The 23,303-nt window shown below is 32.3% G+C and overlaps 3 protein-coding genes across 4 annotated transcripts; 2 read left to right on the forward strand and 1 right to left on the reverse strand.

Annotated features, from left to right (window-relative positions):
- Positions 1-1,603: 1,603 nt before the first annotated feature.
- LOC106410607 (protein SMAX1-LIKE 2) lies at positions 1,604-5,218 on the forward strand. 2 transcript variants are annotated; one of them, XM_013851149.3, is made up of 3 exons: positions 1,604-3,255; positions 3,331-3,544; positions 3,784-5,218. In XM_013851149.3, the coding sequence occupies exons 1-3, from the start codon at positions 2,126-2,128 to the stop codon at positions 5,020-5,022; spliced, it is 2,583 nt and encodes an 860-aa protein (XP_013706603.1). In that variant the 5' UTR covers positions 1,604-2,125; the 3' UTR covers positions 5,023-5,218. The 2 variants fall into 2 exon arrangements, with proteins under 2 accessions (XP_013706603.1, XP_013706604.1); XM_013851150.3 differs by having other exon boundaries at positions 3,331-3,526.
- A 4,376-nt stretch (positions 5,219-9,594) lies between these two features.
- Positions 9,595-10,547, reverse strand: BNAC07G42570D. The gene is made up of 3 exons (XM_013849727.3): positions 10,284-10,547; positions 9,946-10,075; positions 9,595-9,853 (listed from the first exon to the last, which is right to left on the reverse strand). Exons 1-3 carry the CDS (start codon positions 10,401-10,403, stop codon positions 9,813-9,815), a joined length of 291 nt encoding a protein of 96 aa, XP_013705181.1. The 5' UTR covers positions 10,404-10,547; the 3' UTR covers positions 9,595-9,812.
- Positions 10,548-13,821: 3,274 nt separating this feature from the next.
- Positions 13,822-15,720, forward strand: LOC106407438 (RING-H2 finger protein ATL13-like). The gene has a single exon (XM_013848296.3). The coding sequence runs from the start codon at positions 14,222-14,224 to the stop codon at positions 15,578-15,580; it is 1,359 nt and encodes a 452-aa protein (XP_013703750.1). The 5' UTR covers positions 13,822-14,221; the 3' UTR covers positions 15,581-15,720.
- The last annotated feature ends 7,583 nt before the right edge of the window (positions 15,721-23,303 follow it).

The raw sequence follows: 23,303 nt of genomic DNA on the forward strand, positions 1-23,303 counted from the left end.
CTATTGATACAAAGTTATATGTTCTTTTCAAAACGATTATAACAAATTGGATTATATTTAATTTCGAAATTAAAAAGTGAGACTGGCACATGGTAGATTAAAAACAGAAGCTATAATAGTCGAAGCATGATTGAAAAACAACTTGTAGTTCAATAAACTTGTAGTATAATTTATCTTTTTCAAATGTATAATACAGTAGATTTTGTAGAAGATATCAAAAATCAACATTATGATCTTGACGTCAACATATAAATCCATAAAAGATTCGTGAATATTTTCATCATTTTTTCTTTGTTTTTCGTCAAATTTAAGTCATATGTTCGTTGTGTTCATCATCGTTCATTGCAAGAATTTTAACTAAATTTCATTACAAGTTTTAAACTAAAGATTTATATACAATAAATTAATAATAAAAGTAATCGATGTTAAATTTTAAGTTTCGAATCATTTATCAATTTAACAGAACCGTAAAAAATTAAGGAAAATTCTCCTAAATAACTATTTTTTTTTAATTTTTTGCCAGCAAAATTATATTTAAAAAATAAAATGATCAAAATAATTTTTTTTTATTTTGAAAATTTTATATTTATTTTTCAATTTAAAAAATTCGAAACTACGTTATCAAAACTCTACCCATAAACTAACCTTGAGTATAAATTAGTTAATCTATGATATAAATGTATATTTACTTTTCAATAAAATATTTTTTGACCATTTTTTTTGGTTATCCTAGAAAATTTCTCGTAAGGTATATTGTTTTGTGTTTTGAATTTGTGTGCATGATGTCTATAATAAAACGCAACATTTGTTAAACTTAGATAATATAGTTGAAAAATTCTAATAATTGAGTTAAGCAAAACAAAAAAAAAGTTGAAAAGAAGAGAGCTTTTCAATCGGCGGAAAAGCGATAAAAAAGGTAAAATACGAAAAAGGTGAAACTTTTTGTGGCGATTCCTTTTGCAGGGATTGCGTGTGAAAAACAGATATTTCGTTTTAAAAGGTAAAATCCATAAAAAGGAATAAAAAGAACTTTCTCCTTTTCACTCACACGTTTTCTCTTGCGCGTCAGTTACACTGCCTTTACCCGCATCAGCAAGCACGAAAGCACGTATGTGTGAGGTCGTACACGCGCTACTTTTAAACGCGTGAATAATTTGGTCTCATCTCTCTGACTAGATTCAACTTCTTATTGCGTCATCAAAACTTTATTAGTTGGTACCTTTCTTTTTAATTTTGTCCACACTCATCTGAAAGTAACAACTATTTTTTTGCTATAATGTTTAATTTTTTTTGTCAACTGCTATAATGTTTAATTAGTTACATCAAATATCAATTCTAATATTTTCCATAAAAAGTTAGTTCTTAACCGTATAGCAAATTACAAACATAAAAAAGGAACTCGCAGACACAAATATAAAAAAATATTATAAACTCTTCATTAAAATTTTGATTCCCTATCTTATTTGGTAAAAGAAGCTTTTTTCATTAAAATTTTGTAAAGATGACACTGAAAAATTTGGTACTCTACTTTTTAGCACCTAGTTTGGTTTCTTTTTCTCTGTCAAAAGACTCAAAAACAAATATTTTAGCCTTACAAATTACGAATATAGTTGGATGTTTATTCTAGTCTAAAAAAGGAAGAAACTTATATCAATATTCAAACCAAGTTAATGACTTTGAGGCCTTTTGTCCCACTATAGCTGCAGACACAAAAGGGCATCATCGTAATTCAGATGATGTTACTTACAACATTTGGCGTCCAATAAATTCAAATCGATAGACATTGAAAAGCTCTGCGAAGTTCTTGTGAAGCAGATGATCCGATCTTTCCTTTTTCTTCACCAATTTTCTTCTTTCACACAAAAGCAGACACACTGCAAATCCACAGTAACTCAAGAAGAGATAGACGTAGACAGAACTAAAAAAAGCTTCCATTTTCACCTTTCTGTTGATCGCTTTTATTTTTCTGTAAAAAGCCATCTTTTGTGTTGATACTTTCTGCATTATTTTCTTCCAGTTTTATATCTCTGTCGGTCCAAGAAACTCTATATGCAAAGGTTTCTTCTAAAATAAAAGAAAAACACAGCAAAGAAGACTTTCTTGTTCTTGTTGTGTGTTTGTTGAGATGAGAGCAGATTTGATTACAATACAGCAAACGCTGACGCCGGAAGCAGCGACTGTTCTCAACCAGTCCATCGCCGAGGCGACACGTCGCAACCATGGCCACACGACGCCTCTCCACGTGGCGGCCACGCTCTTATCATCTTCCTCTGGCTTTCTCCGACAAGCCTGCATCAAATCCCACCCGAACTCCTCTCACCCGCTCCAGTGCCGAGCTCTCGAGCTCTGTTTCAGCGTCGCCCTCGAACGCCTCCCCACTACGACCACCACCACTTCCTCTCCGTCGCAACCGCAGGAGCCGCCGCTGCTTTCAAACGCTTTGACCGCGGCTTTAAAACGCGCTCAGGCTCATCAGCGTCGTGGTTGCCCGGAGCAGCAGCAGCAACCGCTTTTGGCAGTTAAAGTCGAGCTCGAGCAGCTCGTCATCTCGATTCTTGATGACCCGAGTGTGAGCCGGGTCATGCGTGAGGCTAGCTTCTCTAGCCCCGCCGTTAAATCCGCGATCGAACAGTCGCGTTTTGGTAATTCGAGAACCGTTAATCAATCTGCAATTGGATTCGGTTATCGACCCGTACCGGTTCCGGTTAACCGGAATCCTTACCTTAATCCCCGGTTTCAACAAAACGAACACTCCGGTCAGCGGAGCATAGACGAAGAAGCTAAACGGGTCGTGGAGATAATGACCCGGACCCGGAAGAGAAACCCGGTTCTCGTCGGCGATTCGGAGCCTCGAGTTATCGTGAAAGAGATTCTCGGGAAGATCGAGAACGGCGACGGACCGCTTCGCAACTTCCAGGTGATCCGGTTAGAGGAGGAGTTAGCTTCTTCTTCGACGAGGTTTGGTGAAATCTCCGGTTTAGTGGAGACCCGGTTAGGAAACTCGGAGTTAACCGGCGGTGTTGTTCTCGATCTCGGCGATTTGAAGTGGTTAGCGGCGAATGGTGGCGGAGGAGGAGCTGTGGTGGAGATGAGGAAGCTTTTGGAGAGATACAAAGGAAGGTTGTGTTTCATTGGTACAGCCACGTGTGAGACTTATCTTCGTTGTCAAGTTTATTACCCTTCGATGGAGAATGATTGCGATCTTCAAGCGATTCCCATCGCCGCTAAATCGCCTCTTCCGACCATGTTCCAAAGGTTTTGTCTTTTTTTTTTTTCAATTGAGTTTCTCGGTTCATAATTGGACAAAAGTTTCATTTTTTTTTTGCTCAGGTTTGGGAGCAGTAACATAATCTCAACTGAATCGATATCTCCGACAAGAAGCCTTCAGATTCCGACAGGAAAAATGAACTGCTGTTATCAGTGTTTACAGAGTTACGAAAACGACGTCGTGAAATTGGAAAAATCCTTAACCGAACATAACCGGTCCGTCTTGCCACAGTGGCTGCAGAACGCTAAAGCCGATGACGTAGGTGACAAGAAACTTGTAAGTTTTATTTTATTGGTGAATTGCTTCTAACCTAAGTCAGAAACAAAAATGTGAAAATTGAATTTTTTTTTTGTCAGTGGGAAATGCTCTGCAGTATTTCTTTTGCTTAAATATTTCTAAATTCGTTAGGAAAAATCTAATTCATTCTAATAATATATATTTTTTATTCGAATAAATTTTACATTCATCCAATTTTTTTTTTTGAATTTTTCTTACATATATTATTTTTCTTGTAGACGAAAGATCAAGAGATTGTGGAGTTGAAGAAGAAATGGAACGACTTGTGTTTGCGCTTGCACCCGAAACCAAACTCAAGATCAGACAAAACTCCACCAGGGAGTCCGGTCGGTACAGATTTGGTTCTCGGACGGTCCAACAGAGTTGTATCCTCACCAGACAAGAAGACACGAGATTCGTTCGATATAGATTTATTCAAGAAGCTACTAAAGGGGTTAGCTAAAAGCGTTTGGTGGCAGCACGACGCTGCCTCTTCAGTAGCATCAGCCATTACAGAACGCAAACACGGAAACGGGAAACCAAAGGGAGATATCTGGTTGATGTTCACAGGTCCAGACAAAACCGGGAAGACCAAAATGGCATCGGCCATAGCAGATCTTGTCTCGGGAAGCCGACCGATAACTATCAGCCTCGGCTCTGGCTCCAGTACGGATGATGGTTCAAGCCTCCGTGGTAAAACGGCGTTGGATAGATTAGCGGAAACGGTTAGGAGAAACCCGTTTGCGGTTATTGTAATGGAAGATATTGATGAAGCTGATGTGTTGCTACGCAACAACGTGAAGCTAGCGATGGAACGTGGGAGGATATGTGATTCGTATGGGCGAGAGGTTAGTCTTGGTAACGTTATTATCATCCTTACCGCAAACTCATCGCTAGGTTTAGCTGAAAACGCTGCACCCATCGACGAAGCGAGACTAGAGAGTCTTGTGAGCAAGGGATGGAAGCTGAGGCTGTCTGTTTCGAAAACCCGAAAACGAAAACCAAACTGGCTTTGTAGTGACCAGGCAAAGCAGAGGAAGGAGATATGTTTCGATTTGAACGAAGAAGCGGCTGAGTTTGATTCGTCAAGTGATGTAACGGTGGAGCATGATCAAGATGATGATAGTAGCTTTGTCCACAAGCTAGTGGCTTTAGCTGACGACGCTATAGTCTTTAGACCTGTTGATTTCGGTTTGATCAAGAGCATGACCGCAGAGTCTTTGAAGAAACGTTTCTCTAATATATTAACTGTGGAGATTGAAGACGATGCTTTGGAGAGAATAGCCGGTGCGGTTTGGCTCAGCAAGATTAGCTTAGAGGAATGGCTTGATGAAGCAATGGGTTCGAGCTTGAATAGTGTTAAGTCTCGAGTGTCTTCTGTGGAAGATTCTGTGATTATGATTGAGCTTGAAGATGATGTGAATGGTCGAGTGTCCGGAGGTTATCTTCCGAGTAGTGTAAGAACGTTGGTCGTTTGAGTTTTTGTTATTGTCCCGATGAGGGTAGATTCGTAATCATGAGAATTGGTAAGGGGGAAAGATGTAAATACAATTATCTCCAAACCGTCCTTGGCGGGGAGGGAAAAAGTTCGGTAACATATTAAACAGTAAAAAAGAGGTTATGAAATGTTTATATTATCTAAAATCAACGGCTGATAATAATTCAGATGCTTTATATGATCTTCTGTAAAATCGACATATCTACACAAAAAAGCAAATAAAGATATTAGTTAAATAAGTATAGATCTTATAGGAGACATAGTGGATATTTATTTATTTATTCAAGGTTAAATTTGATTATTCTTTCGTATGTTTCTTCTTGGAGTTTAGTGGAATATATTAGTATAGTCTCTTAGCAGATCGAATTTTATAAAATTATACTGTATGTTGTATATACAGAGGACATTGATTTCAGTAGAAAGTTGTAGTTTTAAAATATTAGGTGGGTTCGGCTAGTATGTGGTTTGTCTTTATTTCACCTTTTTAGAATGAAAGCAGCAAATCCAACCACTCTCATGGACCAAATATATTTATTAAAAACTTAATAACTCATATTCTTTTATGCATTTATAATAACTATTTTACTGGAATCTTATCTATCTAAAAATAAGCTTTTGAGCTAAAACAAAGTAGTGATAAATGAGAGTTTTTTTTTGTTTGAGAACTGTTTTAGTGATAAATGATATTAATACTAGGAAGATTGATAGTGTTTCTTACTTGATACTAAACTCAAATAACATGTTCAAAAGTTTTTCCAGTGAATGCTATATTGACAACAAGATTCGTACTTTGCATGTTTCATAGTGCATAGGGTTTAAATTAACATTTCGAGTAACATCTTGACTTTGAGTTTATATTTCATTGGAATCTAACCCGTCTCTGAGTTCCACTTGTGGTCAATACGCGATTTAGAGACTTGTGAACTTCAAAACAAAGTTGAACACTACCAAACCAGCTTTGACGAAAACGTGTTCAAAAACTCAAAATGTATAGCGGTTGGTCGGACCACGCGTAGTGATCGGTCCTTTTGTGCTCTTGAGGTCAGAATTTGATTTTATCATTTATGACCATTTATTCAAAAGCTTCAACCGACAAACCGGTCAACCACCGATCATAAATTTAAACCTAACCAACGTACGATAACAATTAAACGACTAAGACACTTGGTCTAGTGATCTAAACTACATGATATTATTGCTTATTATGTTCAATTTAGACGGCTAGATTGAATTTAAAATTACGTACATCAGGCATATCCACAATCTTATTATATGCAATCAAGAACTTTTAAAAGCCTACCTAATTTTTTATAGCTATCATGAAAGGAGTAGTTACAATCTCTTTCATATAAGTTGATTCTTGTGTACAAAACTTTTTATAACTAAATCTACCGCTTAACAACAATGTGCATGCCAAGTGAGTTCACATGGTCAATATGCCTATATTTATATTTTATTGGATTTCTCCATAAAATTTTCACACCATTTTCAAATTATTAATTGTAGTAACAGTACATCTAATGAAAATGGATCTTCTGTCGAGATTGCATATATATCCGTTAATCGCAATGATACTTTAGTGGTTTAAAACTCTTATAGACCACTTACTTATAAGTTCACAAATTATAAGTTCACAAAAAGATGTTATTTTCTGAATTACTCCAAAAAACTTTTTTTGCTGTAATATTCATGAATTATTTTTGGCTTTTACAAGTCAAATAACTCCGGTTCCCTGGCAGACACTTGAAGACAAAGCTTTCAAAAGTGTTTTTTCCTTAGTCTTTTTAGACATTATAATATAGTGGTAATATTTAGGAGTGGAAGATAAGGCTGAAGTATTGTGGTACTTAGTGTATACATGATTAAAAGCATATCCGATACCTTTACAATATTAGAAAAATATGGATTTGGTTGAAATAAAGCAGGTCGTAACCTAATTATTAACAACAAATAGTTAAGCGGATATACTTTAGTATTAATTTCAAAGAAAAGGAGTTTCAGCCAAAGAGAAGCACTAGAACAAGTAGAAGACAAACCAAAACATGCCTTTATATCATCCTATTATTTAGATATAATAAAACAGACCTTATTGTTCTCTACCTTTTTGGTGGATTTGCATCATCGTTAAACATATCATCAGCTAAAAGTAAGAATAAGGCATGAGACACTCTGGTATTGAAAACTCTTAAATATTAAACTAAATTCAGTTTATCTCACACAAAAGATTCATCATGCACCATGCCAATACTTGATATTGAAGTGACAAAAAGAAACTCATTATAACAGCAATGTTATAGTGTAATTGAAAAATCTTCAAGTGGAAAATAAAATAATGAGCAAATGCTGCAACTTTACTCAAAGACCTGTTTCATGTTTGATATATTTATGTTCTTTTTCTTTATTTATTTTAATTATATCCATGTAAAGGACGTGAAGATAATGATTTACGAATATAAGTATGTATTATAAGTATTATAACAAAAAGGGATCACAAATCTCCACCTTACATGATTGAAACCTAATGTTGAATTTGAGCTTTTTGGAAAGGGGACATGAACTTAACTTTTGTAGTGAGCAACTACACGTTTAGGTACAACTGCCATGGCATTGGCATCTCTTGACATATGCATGCAATGTATATATATTGTGTATGTCATATTTAACAATTAACAACCATATTGACTTGCAGAATATATAACTATTCAGTTGCTGACTAATTAAGAGAATAGAATAACTATTCAGCTAAAATGCATTTTCTCCATTTCGCAAAGGAATGTTTAAGGCCATATATATAACCATTTTTACGTCTATTATCATTAAAGCTAATGCATATAATTAATTGTATATGCACAAGATCACTAATTTATACTGTTTTATTTGGGACTCGAAATTTCTAGAAAGATGCCTTACAAGTAATATATTTAAAAGACCCTTTTAATCGTCTGCTCAGAATCCATCATTACCTGGAGCCGGTCCTGTTGCCATAATGAAAAGAAAAGCCAATATGTATGCAATGTAATCTGTAATGTAGACTATGATTTGTGTTATACCTATAGATCGATTATGTCAATATCTAGACCGTTCTTTATATTTCTTATAAGAATTTTGCGTCAATAGCAATATGCAAAACATGTTAAGAAAACAACCGTTTTCGTACCATTCATTTTGTTTCTAAACGCTGAAAGAACCACGACATAACAATATGCTACTCTTTTAGGAAAATAAATAGAATATGCAACTCTTCTATGCGTAGAAATTCTAAGACGTCAACTTTGAAATGAAACTGTTAGTTCTGAAAACTACATGCAACATAGATATGACAATCATATATTAAAACACATCTGGCTAACATGCTCCAGAAAATAACTGTTTTTTCTTGCCAAACGGTTTCTAGACACAACAGTAACTAGTACTGGTCTTGAGATTTTAGAGGTATAGATATTTGCTATAAATTTCAATAATTTTTCTTTTAACAATTTGAAAGTCTATATTTATGTATATCACATAGGCTTAACATTTTAGAACCGGTCCTTACACTAACTACAACATAACAATATATAGCTTCACTTGCCCTTCACGAATAGGATTTAAACACCATTTTTGTTCTTTGTTGGGGAACTGAACTGCGCTACGCTATTCAATATGATCCTGTACATATCCAATCTTAACAAAAATTCCGAATAACCAAACTAGCCAATTTTTGTTCTATTTTAACCAATTTAAACTGAATCCGAAAACATCGGTTAAGTTTGGTAGAAATTTCTGAAACCAAACTAACAGAAAACGTAACAAGAACTGTCTTGTACCAAGGGAGTTTAGAAGACTTGGACTTGTTGTTGTTGTTGTCAGTGTATCTACTAATTCTGTTTCCAGACAAGAGATTATCAGGAGGTTTGAGCGAGACTTTATATGATTTGGAGATTTGATCATTCACTGGCCATATGGCTTCTTTGCTTTCTTTCCTATCTGAATAAAACCTGCAGAGATAGGGACTTTTTTTCTAAGCAGCACTAGTTTAAATCTACAATCACAACTTTTGATAGCGCTAGGAACTTATGATATGAAGCTAGTAAATCACAACTTTACTTACGTCATAATGCTCAAATCTCGAGTGTATGTATAATAAAACATCAAGATGACAGAAGCAACATGTGTTACAATGACAATGGAGTGAGAACCTCAAGTGAATTTATCAGTATTTCAATTAAGTTTCATGTGTTATCCAACTGAATCTGATCAGAGGAAAGATGGAAAACTTTGCTTGCTAGTGAGCTAAAACGATTCTCTATACAAATCAGCGAGTAAGAACATTGCTAACACTTCAATTCCCAATCTGCAACTTGACACTATTGAGTTCAACATTCAAGTATTTTGAAACTATCTTGAATGTTCCAAAAAAAAAGTCAGCTAAAAAAGATAAGATAACCAATTCATCACTCTATATTGGGTCAGGATCAAACACTGAAGGAAGGAACAAGCTTCAATTGTGAGCTCTATAATAAAAAGACTGTATATGATTTACTGATGAAGAAGAAACCAATTGAGAGCGAAGAAGAAAACAGAGAACTTATATAAATTTGACCCCTTCCATTAAAATATTTACACACAATCATAAGAAAAAGAAGAAACAGACTTTCAATCTGTCAATGTATCTTCAGTTATCTACACTGTTGTTTCCCACTAAATAAATCCGAAAAATACAATTTGGAACCGACCTTTCAACACATGGGATCAAGCTTCCAAACACCGCTCATGGCCATCATCAATCAACTAGCGTCTACTCCAGTTCATTCTAAATTTCTCATCACATCCTGCAGCAAGTGAAAAATCCCAAACTCTCAACAAACAAGTATGAAGTGCTTATTAACCTTCAAGTAAAGATAAAAAAAAACTAAAGACTTACGAGTAGGAACAATGGGAGTAAGGTCGATTTTAATCTTCAGAGCAGCGATGGTAGCAAGAACATCTTCGTTTCCAGTTGCCATAAAGACTCTCAGAACTCTCTCATTCAACTTCCCAGCTTTCAATGTCCTCTTTAACATTCCAAGAAGAATCAATTAGAAACACTAACTAATCATTAATTTATGAACAGATACAAAAGACATCAAACAAGTAATCTGAGCCTAAGCACAGTACTATCAACACGAGCGCAAAGCTATTAACTTTACACTGAATTCGAAAAACCCATAAGACACAACTGATCAAAATGGAGAACTGAGATGAAGATTTTTTTTTAACTACCTCGAAGAGTTCAAGGACGATGTGTTCAGGAAGATGCGATAGATCGTTGATGCGTGAGATGTTTAACAAGGCGGCGTTTACGGTGAGGGAGAGCAGAGACGGAGGAGGAGGGTTTCTCATTCGATCCAGTCGAGAGGGAGAGGGAAGGGTTTGTTCCACACGAAATCTGCGAGTCTCCCCGTCTTTGATATGTTCTGTCTCTTTCGTCTTTTCTTACAGAATCGTTCACTTCTGTTTTTTCGCGTTTTTAGGCAAAGTAGCGTTTTGGGTCGCGGCGTTTGTAGAAAGTGTTTGGGTATCTATGCTAGCGAGCTTTTTAGCTGACGATGGGCCGAAATTAATAGAAACCCAATAAGTTTCTTAAAGTCCTTATGAGCTGTATTCTCAAGCCCATTATGAGATGATCTGGATACGTTTCTATAGAGATGCACAAGTTTAAATTAGCAAAACTGTAGAATTGGAAGAGAAGTTTTTTTTTTCCTATAGATGTTTACAGATAGCCAGTTTTTAGTAAACTTCCATGTAAAATGTAAATATTCAAAGCGTTAACTAAAAAGCTATATGTAATGTACGCTAGAAAATTGGTTAGTAATAACCCCGGGTAATAACTAATAAGTTAAATGTTGTTTTAACTGTGTATAAAACCGGTCAAGTATTGTCCAAAAAATCAAGCGAGGTATAGAGGAAACAACTGTTTAGAGGTTTGAACTAGGTGAATGTGTATATCTAAAGTTAGTTTTCAAGTTCTTCACAAAATATGCAAGTCTTCATTTGAATGGTATGTCAAAGTTTCCGGATGGTTTTGATTAAAAGACGTTATAATATTTTACAATTTTATTCTAGTATAGTTTTTCTTTAGATGGACAGTTAAGTAAAGGGTCTGGAATTTATTAGCAGCAAAGCAATAAATGTTATCTGTATAGCACATGGGATTTTTTCCCTCTTCATCAGGTTCAATGTCTCATTAATCCATCTCCTATAGTCCTATGTATATGTGTATTGTGGCATTTTAATATTGTTTCGTGAGAAAGATGTCGAATGCAAAAAAATTCAAAAATTGACGAATCTCTTAAATTCAATTTTAGGTGGAGTTATTAAAGAATTTAAAACCATGTAATGACAAATTAGTGGTTACAAGAGTGTCGGCGATCTAACTTGAAAAATTCATTGTCCCATTGATCCCAACCCTAAGATGTTTGTCATTATCTTCATATATACAAGTATTACTTAAAAACAAAAACGAATTAGCTGGTCTGTGTTTTTTTGTATGCTCTTGTGTAAGAATTATGAAGTCTACCACTTTTATTTTGTTTGTGGCTTATATATAGGTTTATTGTCTCATCATAGTTTTTACTCAACCAAATTCTTTTTTTTTTATCAACTCTCAACCAAATTCTATAATATGTGATTTATCTCGTGCATATATATTTTATTTTCTGTAGATGTATTCGGTTAGACAACATTCATCATGTTTCGTGTAGATGAGTCTAATCGCTTTCTTTTGAGTATTATTAGTCCAAGCTTTGTTCCTCATGCTAACATCTATGATTTTGATATCTTTACCATATACAATACGGTATAAGCTATCATGTGGCCTCAGTTCATCTTTGAGCTATGACGAGTTCAAGTTCCACTTAGCCAGTTTTTTTAATAAAATGTTGGAAATCAAAATAAAGTAAAAACAAATAGTTACAATACTCCTTTTGTCAAAAAACAATTCACGTCGTTGTTATGTCAGTAACTATTGGTCAAGTGGAGCAGGTGACTCCGAAAGAAAACATGTAAAACCTAAAATCTAGAGGGAGCAAAATGTATATTTCTTCAATAAGAAACTTTTAACTCTATACCATTATATCTTTCTGGAAGATAACCTTTTACGTGTTTTCCTCCTTCAAATTTTTTTTTTTATTATTTGTCTCCTTTAAACTTCTTACTTTAAAAAAGATTTTGAAATATTTAAATAATTAGGTAGAAATTTGAAGGTTAAGAGGTCTTAAGGATATGTAATGATGTACGTTCAAAGCGAGTGGACTTTCTAACTATAAGACTATCGCCAAGACATTGAGCACCAAAACTTTTAGTGTCTAATATCTATATTTATAAAAATGCGAAAACAAATAATACTACTTAGAGTTTTATCTGGTAAATAATTTATTTTAAATTCCATTAAGTATATTTAAGAGATAACCTTAATTTTTATATTCAGAATCTTCGAAAGGCCAAATCGAAAAATAATATTGATCACATTATATTTACCACACACAAAAATCACATTATCTATATCAAATTACATAAACAGGTCATGCAATAGTACAAATGTGTTGCCTTTTACATATATACTCATGATGTCAATATGTATACGTTTTTTTTTTGTTTGGGGAAATATATATTCACTACTGGATAATAAAACTAATCAAAAGTACAGAGGACAAGATTTCACTTCTGAGTCATAACACGGAAAGGTATCGAACCTTCTTATAATGCTGATTTCTTGTTTCGTCCTGGATCTCTCCCCTTTTCAGCAAAGTTGAAAAAGTTAATCCACTGCCCAAAAAAAGTAATGCCAATATTGTAGTACAACTATAGTTCTAGACTTCTACTATCTAGAACAGCCTGTTGAGAGTTTCGTGTGAACATTTTGAAATAGGGTTTTGTGTGAAAAACCCAAACATAACAATTGAAAAAAGGAAAGTGTTCTCTTCTGGTTTGACTTTATAAGCTGGCCCCCACTAAATCTCGATAAACAGACTTGCTCTGCCTCTGGTTCCGTGTCCTCTTGTCTTGTGTTCCGTTCTCCAACTTTCCACTTTCTTAATTTTTACAAAACTATTTCACAATTCACATACACTAAAGTAACAAAAATATTGTGTGTTCACAAACAAATGTTATTGTCGCTAAGGACGAAGAAAGATATTGCGTTCAGTGCTCATGAGCAAGTAGAAGTATTGCTAGTTCGTTTGAGCTTAATGACAAAAAAAAAGGAATTATCCTTGTTCAAGTACAACGTACTTTTTCCTACTTGGAAAAGTAACACTAATTTTTTATCCATCCGGTCCGCTCGTATTTACTTGAACCATACGCTAGTTAAATAACACCACAATACGAAAGCAGGTTAAATTTATATAATATTTTCTGAAATAAAAAATGCATAAAATTTATGGAAGTTCCATCTTGAAATAATAATAGTATATTGGGATTTGGTTTGTCTAGCTCAAAATTAGGAGTCATGTTATGTTCACGATATTTTCAAATGTATTTGTTTAATTTGTATGTAAAATTTGAAGTGACGGAGGAACCCCTGTTCGATAAAGAAACTGTTAAATTAGAAAGTAACATTTTTTTTTCTTTTTTAAACAAATTTTAGAGCACAGTAGAATAATATTTGAATATATCCAAGAACTAATTTATTTTATTTGTTGTCATTCTATACTAAAATCTTGTAGAAAGTACTTGGGGTATTCTTTGTCTTGTTGATTTAAACGAGGGAGCATGGGATTTGGTGAGATCACAATATGTTATTCATGGAAAACCTATTATTCAATTCACTCATTCCCTGATTTGTTTCTTCTCTTAAACTAATCTTTGGTTTGACTTTACATGTCTTGAGGTTAAATCAGATCCAATCCTATTAACTATTTTATATATTACTACTCTAGTTTCTAAAACTTGCAGATTCAAGAGGCACACCCCTTTCTTGGTGTAACTGTTAAATCTTAAATGAAATTTTTTCTTCTTCTGTCATCATCAATGGTCCAACCTGTAACTCTCTCATTCATCACTCTCTTTTAGAAACCAAACCTCAGAAGAAACAGTGAAGCTTCTCTCTTTTTCTCTTACAGCTTCCATGTCTGAAACCAACAACAAAGCTTAACTCTTTTGTAAGTAAGTAAGCAAGCAACCCTCTTCTTGATTTGTCTTTTTTTTTTCTCACAAACCCTATGAACTTTTCTCGAGAAAATATGATCAAGACAACTCAGAATCTCCTCTCTCCTTCATCACTTCCACGATCCAACACAAACTTCGATCTAAACAGCAAGATCAGTCCAAGCATTCTCCTAATAATCATAATCCTCTCAATTATTTTCTTCATCTCCGGCCTCCTCCATCTCTTAGTCAGGTTCCTCCTCACGCCATCGAGCAGAGACAGCGAAGATTACTTCGACAACGTCACTGCTCTTCAAGGCCAGCTTCAGCAGCTTTTCCACCTCCACGATTCCGGAGTCGACCAATCCTTCATCGACACGTTACCTGTTTTCCACTACAAGTTCATCATTGGTCTCAAGAACTACCCCTTTGATTGCGCCGTGTGTCTCTGTGAGTTCGAAACAGAGGACAAGCTCAGGCTTTTGCCTAAATGCAGCCACGCCTTTCACGTTGATTGTATCGACACGTGGCTTCTCTCTCACTCGACTTGTCCCTTGTGCAGATCGAGTCTCCTCTCTGATCTCTCTCCTCAGCGAGATCCTCGTCCTTCGTTTCTCCTCGTTCTTGAATCCGCTAGTGAGCATAGCTCGAGAGAGATTGCTTGTGTGGCTGGCAATGATGCGCATACTAATGCTCATTCACGGTCCAATTCTCAACTGGGTTTTGTCGGAAACAATGATATTGGACCGACTCGGTTTGGTTCGGGTCGTGGAGACCAAAACCAAGATGGTGAGTTGGGTGGTTCGGTTGAAAAGGTTTTTCCTTTTGCAGTTAAGTTAGGTAAATTTAGGAACACTGATATTGAAGAAGGAAGTAATAGCAACAACAACATTTGTAATAATAGCAGTTTAGATGATAGGAGGTGTTTTTCAATGGGGTCATATGAGTATATAATGGATGAAGAAACTGCACTTAAGGTTCATGTTTCAACCAAGAAAGTACCAAGCAAGAACCGTCCCTTACCCGGCCACAGGGCGGCTATGTCTGAATGCGGTTTTGATCCATCAGGGAGATTGAAATTCAATGGGAGCGGATCGATGAGGATCGTTGATGAGGCCACAGAGAAGAATGTAGTTGAAAGGGAGAGTTTTTCGGTATCGAAAATTTGGCTAAGGGGTAAGAAGGAGAAACCTAGTAAGGTTCAAGGCAAAGAGGATGGTTCATTGGTTTCATCATCTTCAGGAAGAGCATTCTCTTTGGTGCTATCGAACCAGGATGCGAAAAATGAAAGCAGTTGTGAAGAAGTGAATCAAAAGGGCGAAAACTCGTCATCTTTGGAGGTGAAAACACCATCGTTTACTAGGAGGACCATGCTTTGGCTTGCAGGGAGACAAAACAAGGTTGTTCATTCTTCTTCTTCATCTAATGTCTAGTTTCTATATACATATTTCTTTTCAAGTTTTAGTTATTTTTCAATTGTTACTTTGTGTTAGTCCTCATAAGTGCAAAACCAGATGAATCATTGTAGAAACATGGTGTTGAGATATATTGTTAGACATAGAGGTTGAAAACATTTTGGTGCGTCATACTTGCCAATCCTTTTCGGTTGTTAAATATATGGACCAGACAATTAATAGTCGATCCCATCTAACCAGAAAACAACTCAACTAAATGTAATGAATGATTGAATTAGAGATGGAAAATAGATTTCCGAAGATTCAAATCTTTGGTATTATTGTTGAAGAAGCCGTAAAAAATTCGTTACTTGAATAGTAGTGTTCATCTTTTGGATGATGACTTTATTTCTAAATGTATAATGGAAAATACAAATTTTCTTTTCAACAATAAAATAAGTACTAGATTTTGATCCGCGCTTTTTAAGTGCGAGGTTACCATTTGATTAAAATATTTTTATGCAATGAAAATTATAATTTGTATACATAATAGTTTTATTTTTATAAAAAAAATATAATTTCTGTTTAATTTGTATGCTCTAATTTATCTTAGACTTACTAAAATTTTGGAAAATTCAAATTATTTGGACCCACGTTATGGTAATCTATTTATTTAAAGTATTTATTACATTGATTTTATTTTTATTAATTTAAAATGCAATAACATAATCCATATTTTTAATCATTTCACATTTGATCAAAATTTATTCAAATATATTAATATGTTTGTTCAACCCACTTCGTACAAAATCACAAAGTTATTCGGACATTTTAAATAAATATTTAAAATCATAAAATTTTATGGTATAGGAATATTTTGAATATATCCATAAATTATTGATTTTTATTTTGCGTTATAAATTTTAATTTTTTGTTTTTTCAAATCAGTTAGCATTGTCAACTAAAAACTTTATACTAATAGTGTAGGCTAGGAAATAAAGTTGGGTACACAATATGAGTAGGAATATTTGTGTAGAAAATATGGAAAGTTAGTATATTTTGTGGATCCAACACGTTTAAAATAGTGTATTTGATGATCTTAGAAATGCAAACGATATTCCTAAGTAATATTTTAGTAGAATATATGAAAATTTATATATTTTGGGAATCCTAATATTTTCAAACTTTAATTTTTAAAAAAATCGTGGCTTTAATGATGTATAGTCGTCCACAAGATATTCCTAGTAATATATGCTTTGAAGTTACGGAAGTTATATATTTCCATATATGGTAAATCTTCGAAACTTAAAAGCACAAAACCGTGCTTTTCAAATTATTCCTCAGGATATCTTCACACAATATTGATGCTAAAAATCATAAATGATAACGAAAATAAAAAATGCTTACATATTTTAGTTGAGATGCTTATAACTAAAATAGCTTCTTCATATTACACGTCATGTTACAGTGTAGGGTTTTGTTACTTAGGGCTTAAGGTTATACTATTCCACTAGGTTAAGATCCGCGCTTTGCGCGGGATCAACATTATATATATAAATTATTTTAGAGCTAATTAGGTAGATATACACAAATGTTTGAGATACCATTGTTTTTGGGGTAAAAAGGGGGTAAAAAATGGGGAGAAATAGGGTATACACCTAAATATGATATAATGTTTGGGTAGCGAGTGCATTTACTTATTATTTTATGTATTAAATATTTTTACATATTAATTCATAATAAATATATATTAAATAATTAAAAGTCAGTAACTATTAAATATATAATTAAATTGGTGCGAACATATAAATCAATTTTATTAATCCAAAAAATATTTTTTTATATATTTGATAGGATATGTTATTAAATTTAAATGATACTAACATAGATAATATATTTAGTATATTTTTAATATTAATGTCTATTAAATGATATTTCTACTCATATAGTTTTTTTGATCATTTGTATCTTTTATAGAAAAAAAAATTTAAATTACTGATAACCAAATTTTCATTGTGGAATTAATAGTTTTATTAATTTATAATTTTTAAAAAAATAAGTTGTCAATGATCGTTCAATTTTATCAAAAAAATTGTTCAAAGTAAATTTTGAAACTAAAATATTGTATTTTATAGTTTAATTTAAAACGATATATATATTAATATTAATAATTAATTAAATTAGACTTTTTACTTATATAATTTTGGTAATCATTTGTATTTTGTCATAACAAAAATTTTAAACCATGGATCATAAAATTTGAATGTGAGACTTTTAACAGTTTTAGTAATTTATAGCCTTTTGTAAAAATTCAAAATATAACATGTACATACAAATCTAATTTTTTATCATACGGTTATTGTGGTTGTTTAATTTATTTAATAGTTTAAAATTAAACAAATATGATAGAAGATACACTATTTTTTATCAAATCTTTATTATTCAAAATCATTAATTGCCATATATACTTTAGCCACATTAGGCAATTCCGTAAATTTTATTTAAGGAAATAATAAAGTACATTAATGATGAATTTATTGTTAGTTTAATAAAAAGCTTATTATATAATTAGATGGACCAACATATTTCTCTAATGATTCTAAGAATCATTCTAGTGATGACATGTGGCTACAAAAAGAATTTGTAATGTTTCTCAAATAATATATAGGGGATTATTATATAATTAGATGAACCAACATATTTCTCTAATGATTCTAAGAATCATTCTAGTGATGACATGTGGCTACAAAAAGAAGTTATAATGTTTCTCAAATAATATATAGGGGATTTTACATATATACTAGGATAAGACATGCGCCTTGCGCATGGTGAGTTTATTTGTATATATTATCGATAGTTTCTTTTATATATTTGATCATTTTATTTATATATATAAAATATTTTTTGTTGTTATTATATAATTTCTTTCCGATGGATCGGATCAATTTTTATTAAAAATAATGTAACAAAACTATAATTAATACATCATGGGTTGATCGGATTGGACATTAAACAAATTATGACATAAAAACCTTATTTTTCCATCGAACACATTCTTGAAAAAAATGAACAATATTATTTTCACAGTTGAGTTATTTTGACTTTTATCTTTCATATGGTTCTGAAAGTTTTCAAATCAACCATCGAATTGATACATGTCATTTTAATGTTTTTAGTCGTATACTTAAGGAAAACTTACATTTTTGTAATTTAAAGTCGTTTTAAAAAATTCAAAATATAACATATAAGAAAAAATCTAACATATAAGAAAAATATAACATATAAGGTGTCCTCATTTTTGTATTTTAAAGTCGTTTTAAAAAAAATATATAACATATAAGGTTTCCTCATTTTTGTAATTTAAAGTCATTTTAAAAAATTCAAAATATAACATATAAGAAAAAAAATCTAATTTTTTTATTATATGGTTAATGTGATTGTTTATTACTTTAAATAATATAAAATTAAACAAAATGAAGAAGGATGCAAAAATTGTTATCAAATCTTTATTATTCATAATCATTAATTGTCATATATATGTAAATAATATTAGGTAATTTCGTAGCTTTTATTTAGGGAAAGAATACACACTTCTTATATTTTAAGTTAATATAATGTTCTCTAGTGGACATTAAACAAATTATGACATAAAAACCTTATTTTTTCCCTCGAACACATTCTTGAAAAAGTGAACAGTATTGTTTTCACAGTTGAATTGTTTTGACTTTTATCTTACATGTGGTTTTGAAAGCTTTCAAATCAACCATCGAACTCATACATGTCATTTTAATGTTTTTAGTCGTATACTTGAGGAAAACTTACATTTTTTTAATTTAAAGTCGTTTTAAAGAATTCAAAATATAACATATAAGAAAAATCTAACATATAAGAAAAATATAACATATAAGGTGTCCTCATTTTTGTATTTTAAAGTCGTTTTTTTAAAAAAATATAACATATAAGGTTTCCTCATTTTTGTAATTTAAAATTATTTTAAAAAATTCAAAATATAACATATAAGAAAACATCTACTTTTTTTATTATATGGTTAATGTGATTTTTTATTTTTTTAATAAGATAAAATTAAACAAAATGAAGAAGGATGCAAAAATTGTTATCAAATCTTTATTATTCATAATCATTAATTGCCATATATATGTAAATAATATTAGGTAATTTTGTAGCTTTTATTTAGGGAAAAAATACACACTTATTATATTTTAGGTTAATATAATGTTCTCTAGTGGACATTAAACAAATTACGACATAAAAACCTTATTTTTCCCCTCGAACACATTCTTGAAAAAAGTGAACTTTATTGTTTCCACGGTTAAATTATTTTGACTTTTATCTTCCATATAGTTTTGAAAGCTTTCAAATCAACCATCGAATTGATACATGTCATTTTAATGTTTTTAGTCGTTTACTTAAGGAAAACTTACATTTTGTAATTTAAAGTCGTTTTAAAAAAATTCAAAATATAACATATAAGAAAATTCTAACATATAATAAAAATATAACATATAAGGTGTCCTCATTTTTGTATTTTAAAGTCGTTTTTTTTTAAAATATAACATATAAGGTTTTCTCATTTTTGTAATTTAAAGTCATTTTAAAAAATTCAAAATATAACACATAAGAAAAAATCTATTTTTTTATTATATGGTTAATGTGATTGTTTAATTTTTTTTAATAATATAAATTTAAACAAAAATGAAGAAGGATGTAAAAATTGTTATCAAATATTTATTATTATAATCATTAATTGCTATATATATGTAAATCATATTAGGTAATTCCGTAGGTTTTATTTAAGAAAAGAATACACATTTCCTATATTTTAGGTTAATATAATGTTCTCTAGTGTTATATAATTATGAAATAATGTGACACCATTAGATTAAACTATACTTTATATTAGATGCTCTAGAATTCTTTGAAATGAAATTTAGAAAGCATTTAGAGTGTCACATAGGATTTGAGGTTTTTTTAATTAACACAAAATTAAGGTTCTAATTTTTCAAATGCTTCTCACTTAATATATAGGGGATAAAACAAAGCAATACGAGACATTGTATTTTCTTACACATAAATGATCCGGTTTAGTTTTTTAAAAAAATAGTGATGGTGGTGACATTATGTTTTAAAAAGAATATACAATGTCTGATGATATAATAGCGATGGACATTATATTTTGGCATTATGTGTTTGGAGAAGCTAATTTCAGTAGGAGAACCTTAAGTTATAAAACAGAAAAGTATAAAATATATCAACCATGTCCGAATTTAAATCAAATTTAATTCGAATGTGTATATGTAAACATGCTTGGTTTAAGATTTTAAATAAGGCAATAAGTTTGTTTAATTGTTTTTGTAAATAATAATTAATGTTTTACCAATAAATATAGAAGTGGCATTCCTTTGTAAATAACATAAAAACTAAGGGCAAAATCATAATAGGAATTCTGGTTTAATAGTATAGATCTCTGTTCTAAAAATTGGCAGCCTAGCCGTCTAGGCGGCCGCATGGGCGCTACGCGTCACTCTTCCGCTCCGATTTATGCTAAATCGGTTAAAAAAATCGGATATCCGATTTTCTCCGCCTAGAACACCTAAATGACCGCCTAGCCGCTTAGGCGGCCGCCTAATCTATTTTTTTTATTTTTAATAATATTTTTATTTTTTTATTTGATCTAAAATTTTATAAATATCATTTATATTTATAATTTTGATAAAAATTACACTATATTAAGTTTATATATTCTATTTGTGTGTTTTATACAATTTTAAACATGAAAATGTATTAATGTTAGACGCAATTAAATATTAACATGTTTTATAACATAGTAAACAGTCTAAAAATTCCGCCCCGCATAATTTCCGATTAATCCCTGATTTTCTCTTTAGGCGCTAGGCCCAACCCGACCGCCCGACTAGCGCCTAGCGCGTTCCCGAACAGGGTTATAGATATAGTTTTCATTTGAGATGAGAACCATAATTCTAAGAGCATTATTATCGCGGTATACTAACGCGGTTTTTAAGGAGTGGACTCCGCCATATTGATAAAAACGGGCTCCAGAAGTCACGAATTAAGGAACGGTTTCGGCTGGTTTGTTACACTGTTTTGCGGGCTCCACGACATGTGGCGGCCTGCGATTGGTTTCGTTTTAAATTTTTTTTTTTTAAATCAGATAAAACAAAAAAAAGAAATTTGGAAACCCAAAATGGATTTCACCAGATAATCATGCTCTAAGAATCTTGGAAAAAAAATTATCTTAGTATATTTGTTTGTTTTCTTTCTACTGTAGCTGTGTAGCATAGATAAGAAGTAGGTGTGGAGGTAAGACAGTTGCATTGAATTGAAGCAATTCAACTTCATACGACAAAAGAGTGACCTTTGATTCTTGTGCGATATGTTATACTACTATATAAAATGTATGTGTGTATCCGTATATATGTTTTGATGTTGAATGGTTAAAGTTTTGCATTAATTGGTGAATTAATAACGGGCAAGGAAGCAGTTGGCTTACATGCCCACTAGTCATTTGGTCTTTATTGCGTAGTAACATACATAGTATAGTTTTATAACGTTAAAAACATAGGGTTATGTGCAAATTAATTCAACTCTGGAAAAAAAATATAGGTTAAAAAGTAACCACATGTATGTGAGATGCATATTTTGTGAAAGTAATTATTGGTTCTTAGTTTTAGTTTTCGGGTGGGTTTATGTGACATATCATATTGTCTTAAAATCAGATATTATAAGTTCGAGTCGTAATATATTTTTAGCTAGGAGCCTAGGACATATGCCAGAATCATCGTAATCAAAACCGTTTATGTATATGTAAATGTTGCGCTTGCGCATGTATGAGAGTTTGGGTCTTAAAATTCTTTAAAGGTTTCCAAATAGTTTGAATTACCTTTTGTCCTACTGTTTGACTAACCTTAAAAGTTCAAATTGTTAATTATCTACTTCATAATTTCGTCGAAGACTAGATCTGGTTTTGAGTACGATAAAACGTCTCTGCGCAGGGGAAAAGCGAGATGCTGCGTTGGTGTCTGTCTATCTTTTCGTGTGTGTAATGGACATGTTCAGTTAAGTGGTTAACAAGGGTCCAACACATAGGTCCAATTAATGGATAACTCGGCTGCTGGGCCTAACAAGTTATAAACATGTTTCATTTAATTTGTTTCTAATTCTCTCTAGTGAGGATGTTAGCAAGCTAGCTGTTATAGAACTCTTACATTTAGATTACTCTTATAAATATGTGTTCATTGTCTATAGGGAGACATAACGGAAAAAAATCCAAATGTTTTTTTGTAGAAGAAGCTGACGTATAAAAGTTGTACAAAAAGAATAATAATAAGAAATTTGAACCAAGCAAAATTGAATATTTAACTGAGACTCATATGCAATGGATACATGAATATCTATAGAAAAACGTATTGATTTGGCTGGCCGAAAAAACAAAAGCGAACGTGAAGAATCAGAGAATCATTAAGCGTCTTCGTCCTTGTCAATGTTGGAGCAAGTTGAGAAACCCTAGATATTCGTGGGTTGGGATTGTGAAATCTCATGTCCAACTCTATATTATCTGATTAGTACGATATTGTCCACTTTGGGCCTAAAAGGCTGGCCCGCATGGATTTACTTTTGACCCCATTCCCAAAAGGTCTCGTACTAATTAGAGTTAAACATCTCTTTATATATTAGACATTCCTTCGTCTAATATCCAATGTGGGACTTTGTCTGATATTTCATA

The sequence above is a fragment of the Brassica napus genome, chromosome C7, assembly GCF_020379485.1.
Source record: "Brassica napus cultivar Da-Ae chromosome C7, Da-Ae, whole genome shotgun sequence".
In the NCBI taxonomy this organism is placed as follows: domain Eukaryota; kingdom Viridiplantae; phylum Streptophyta; class Magnoliopsida; order Brassicales; family Brassicaceae; genus Brassica; species Brassica napus.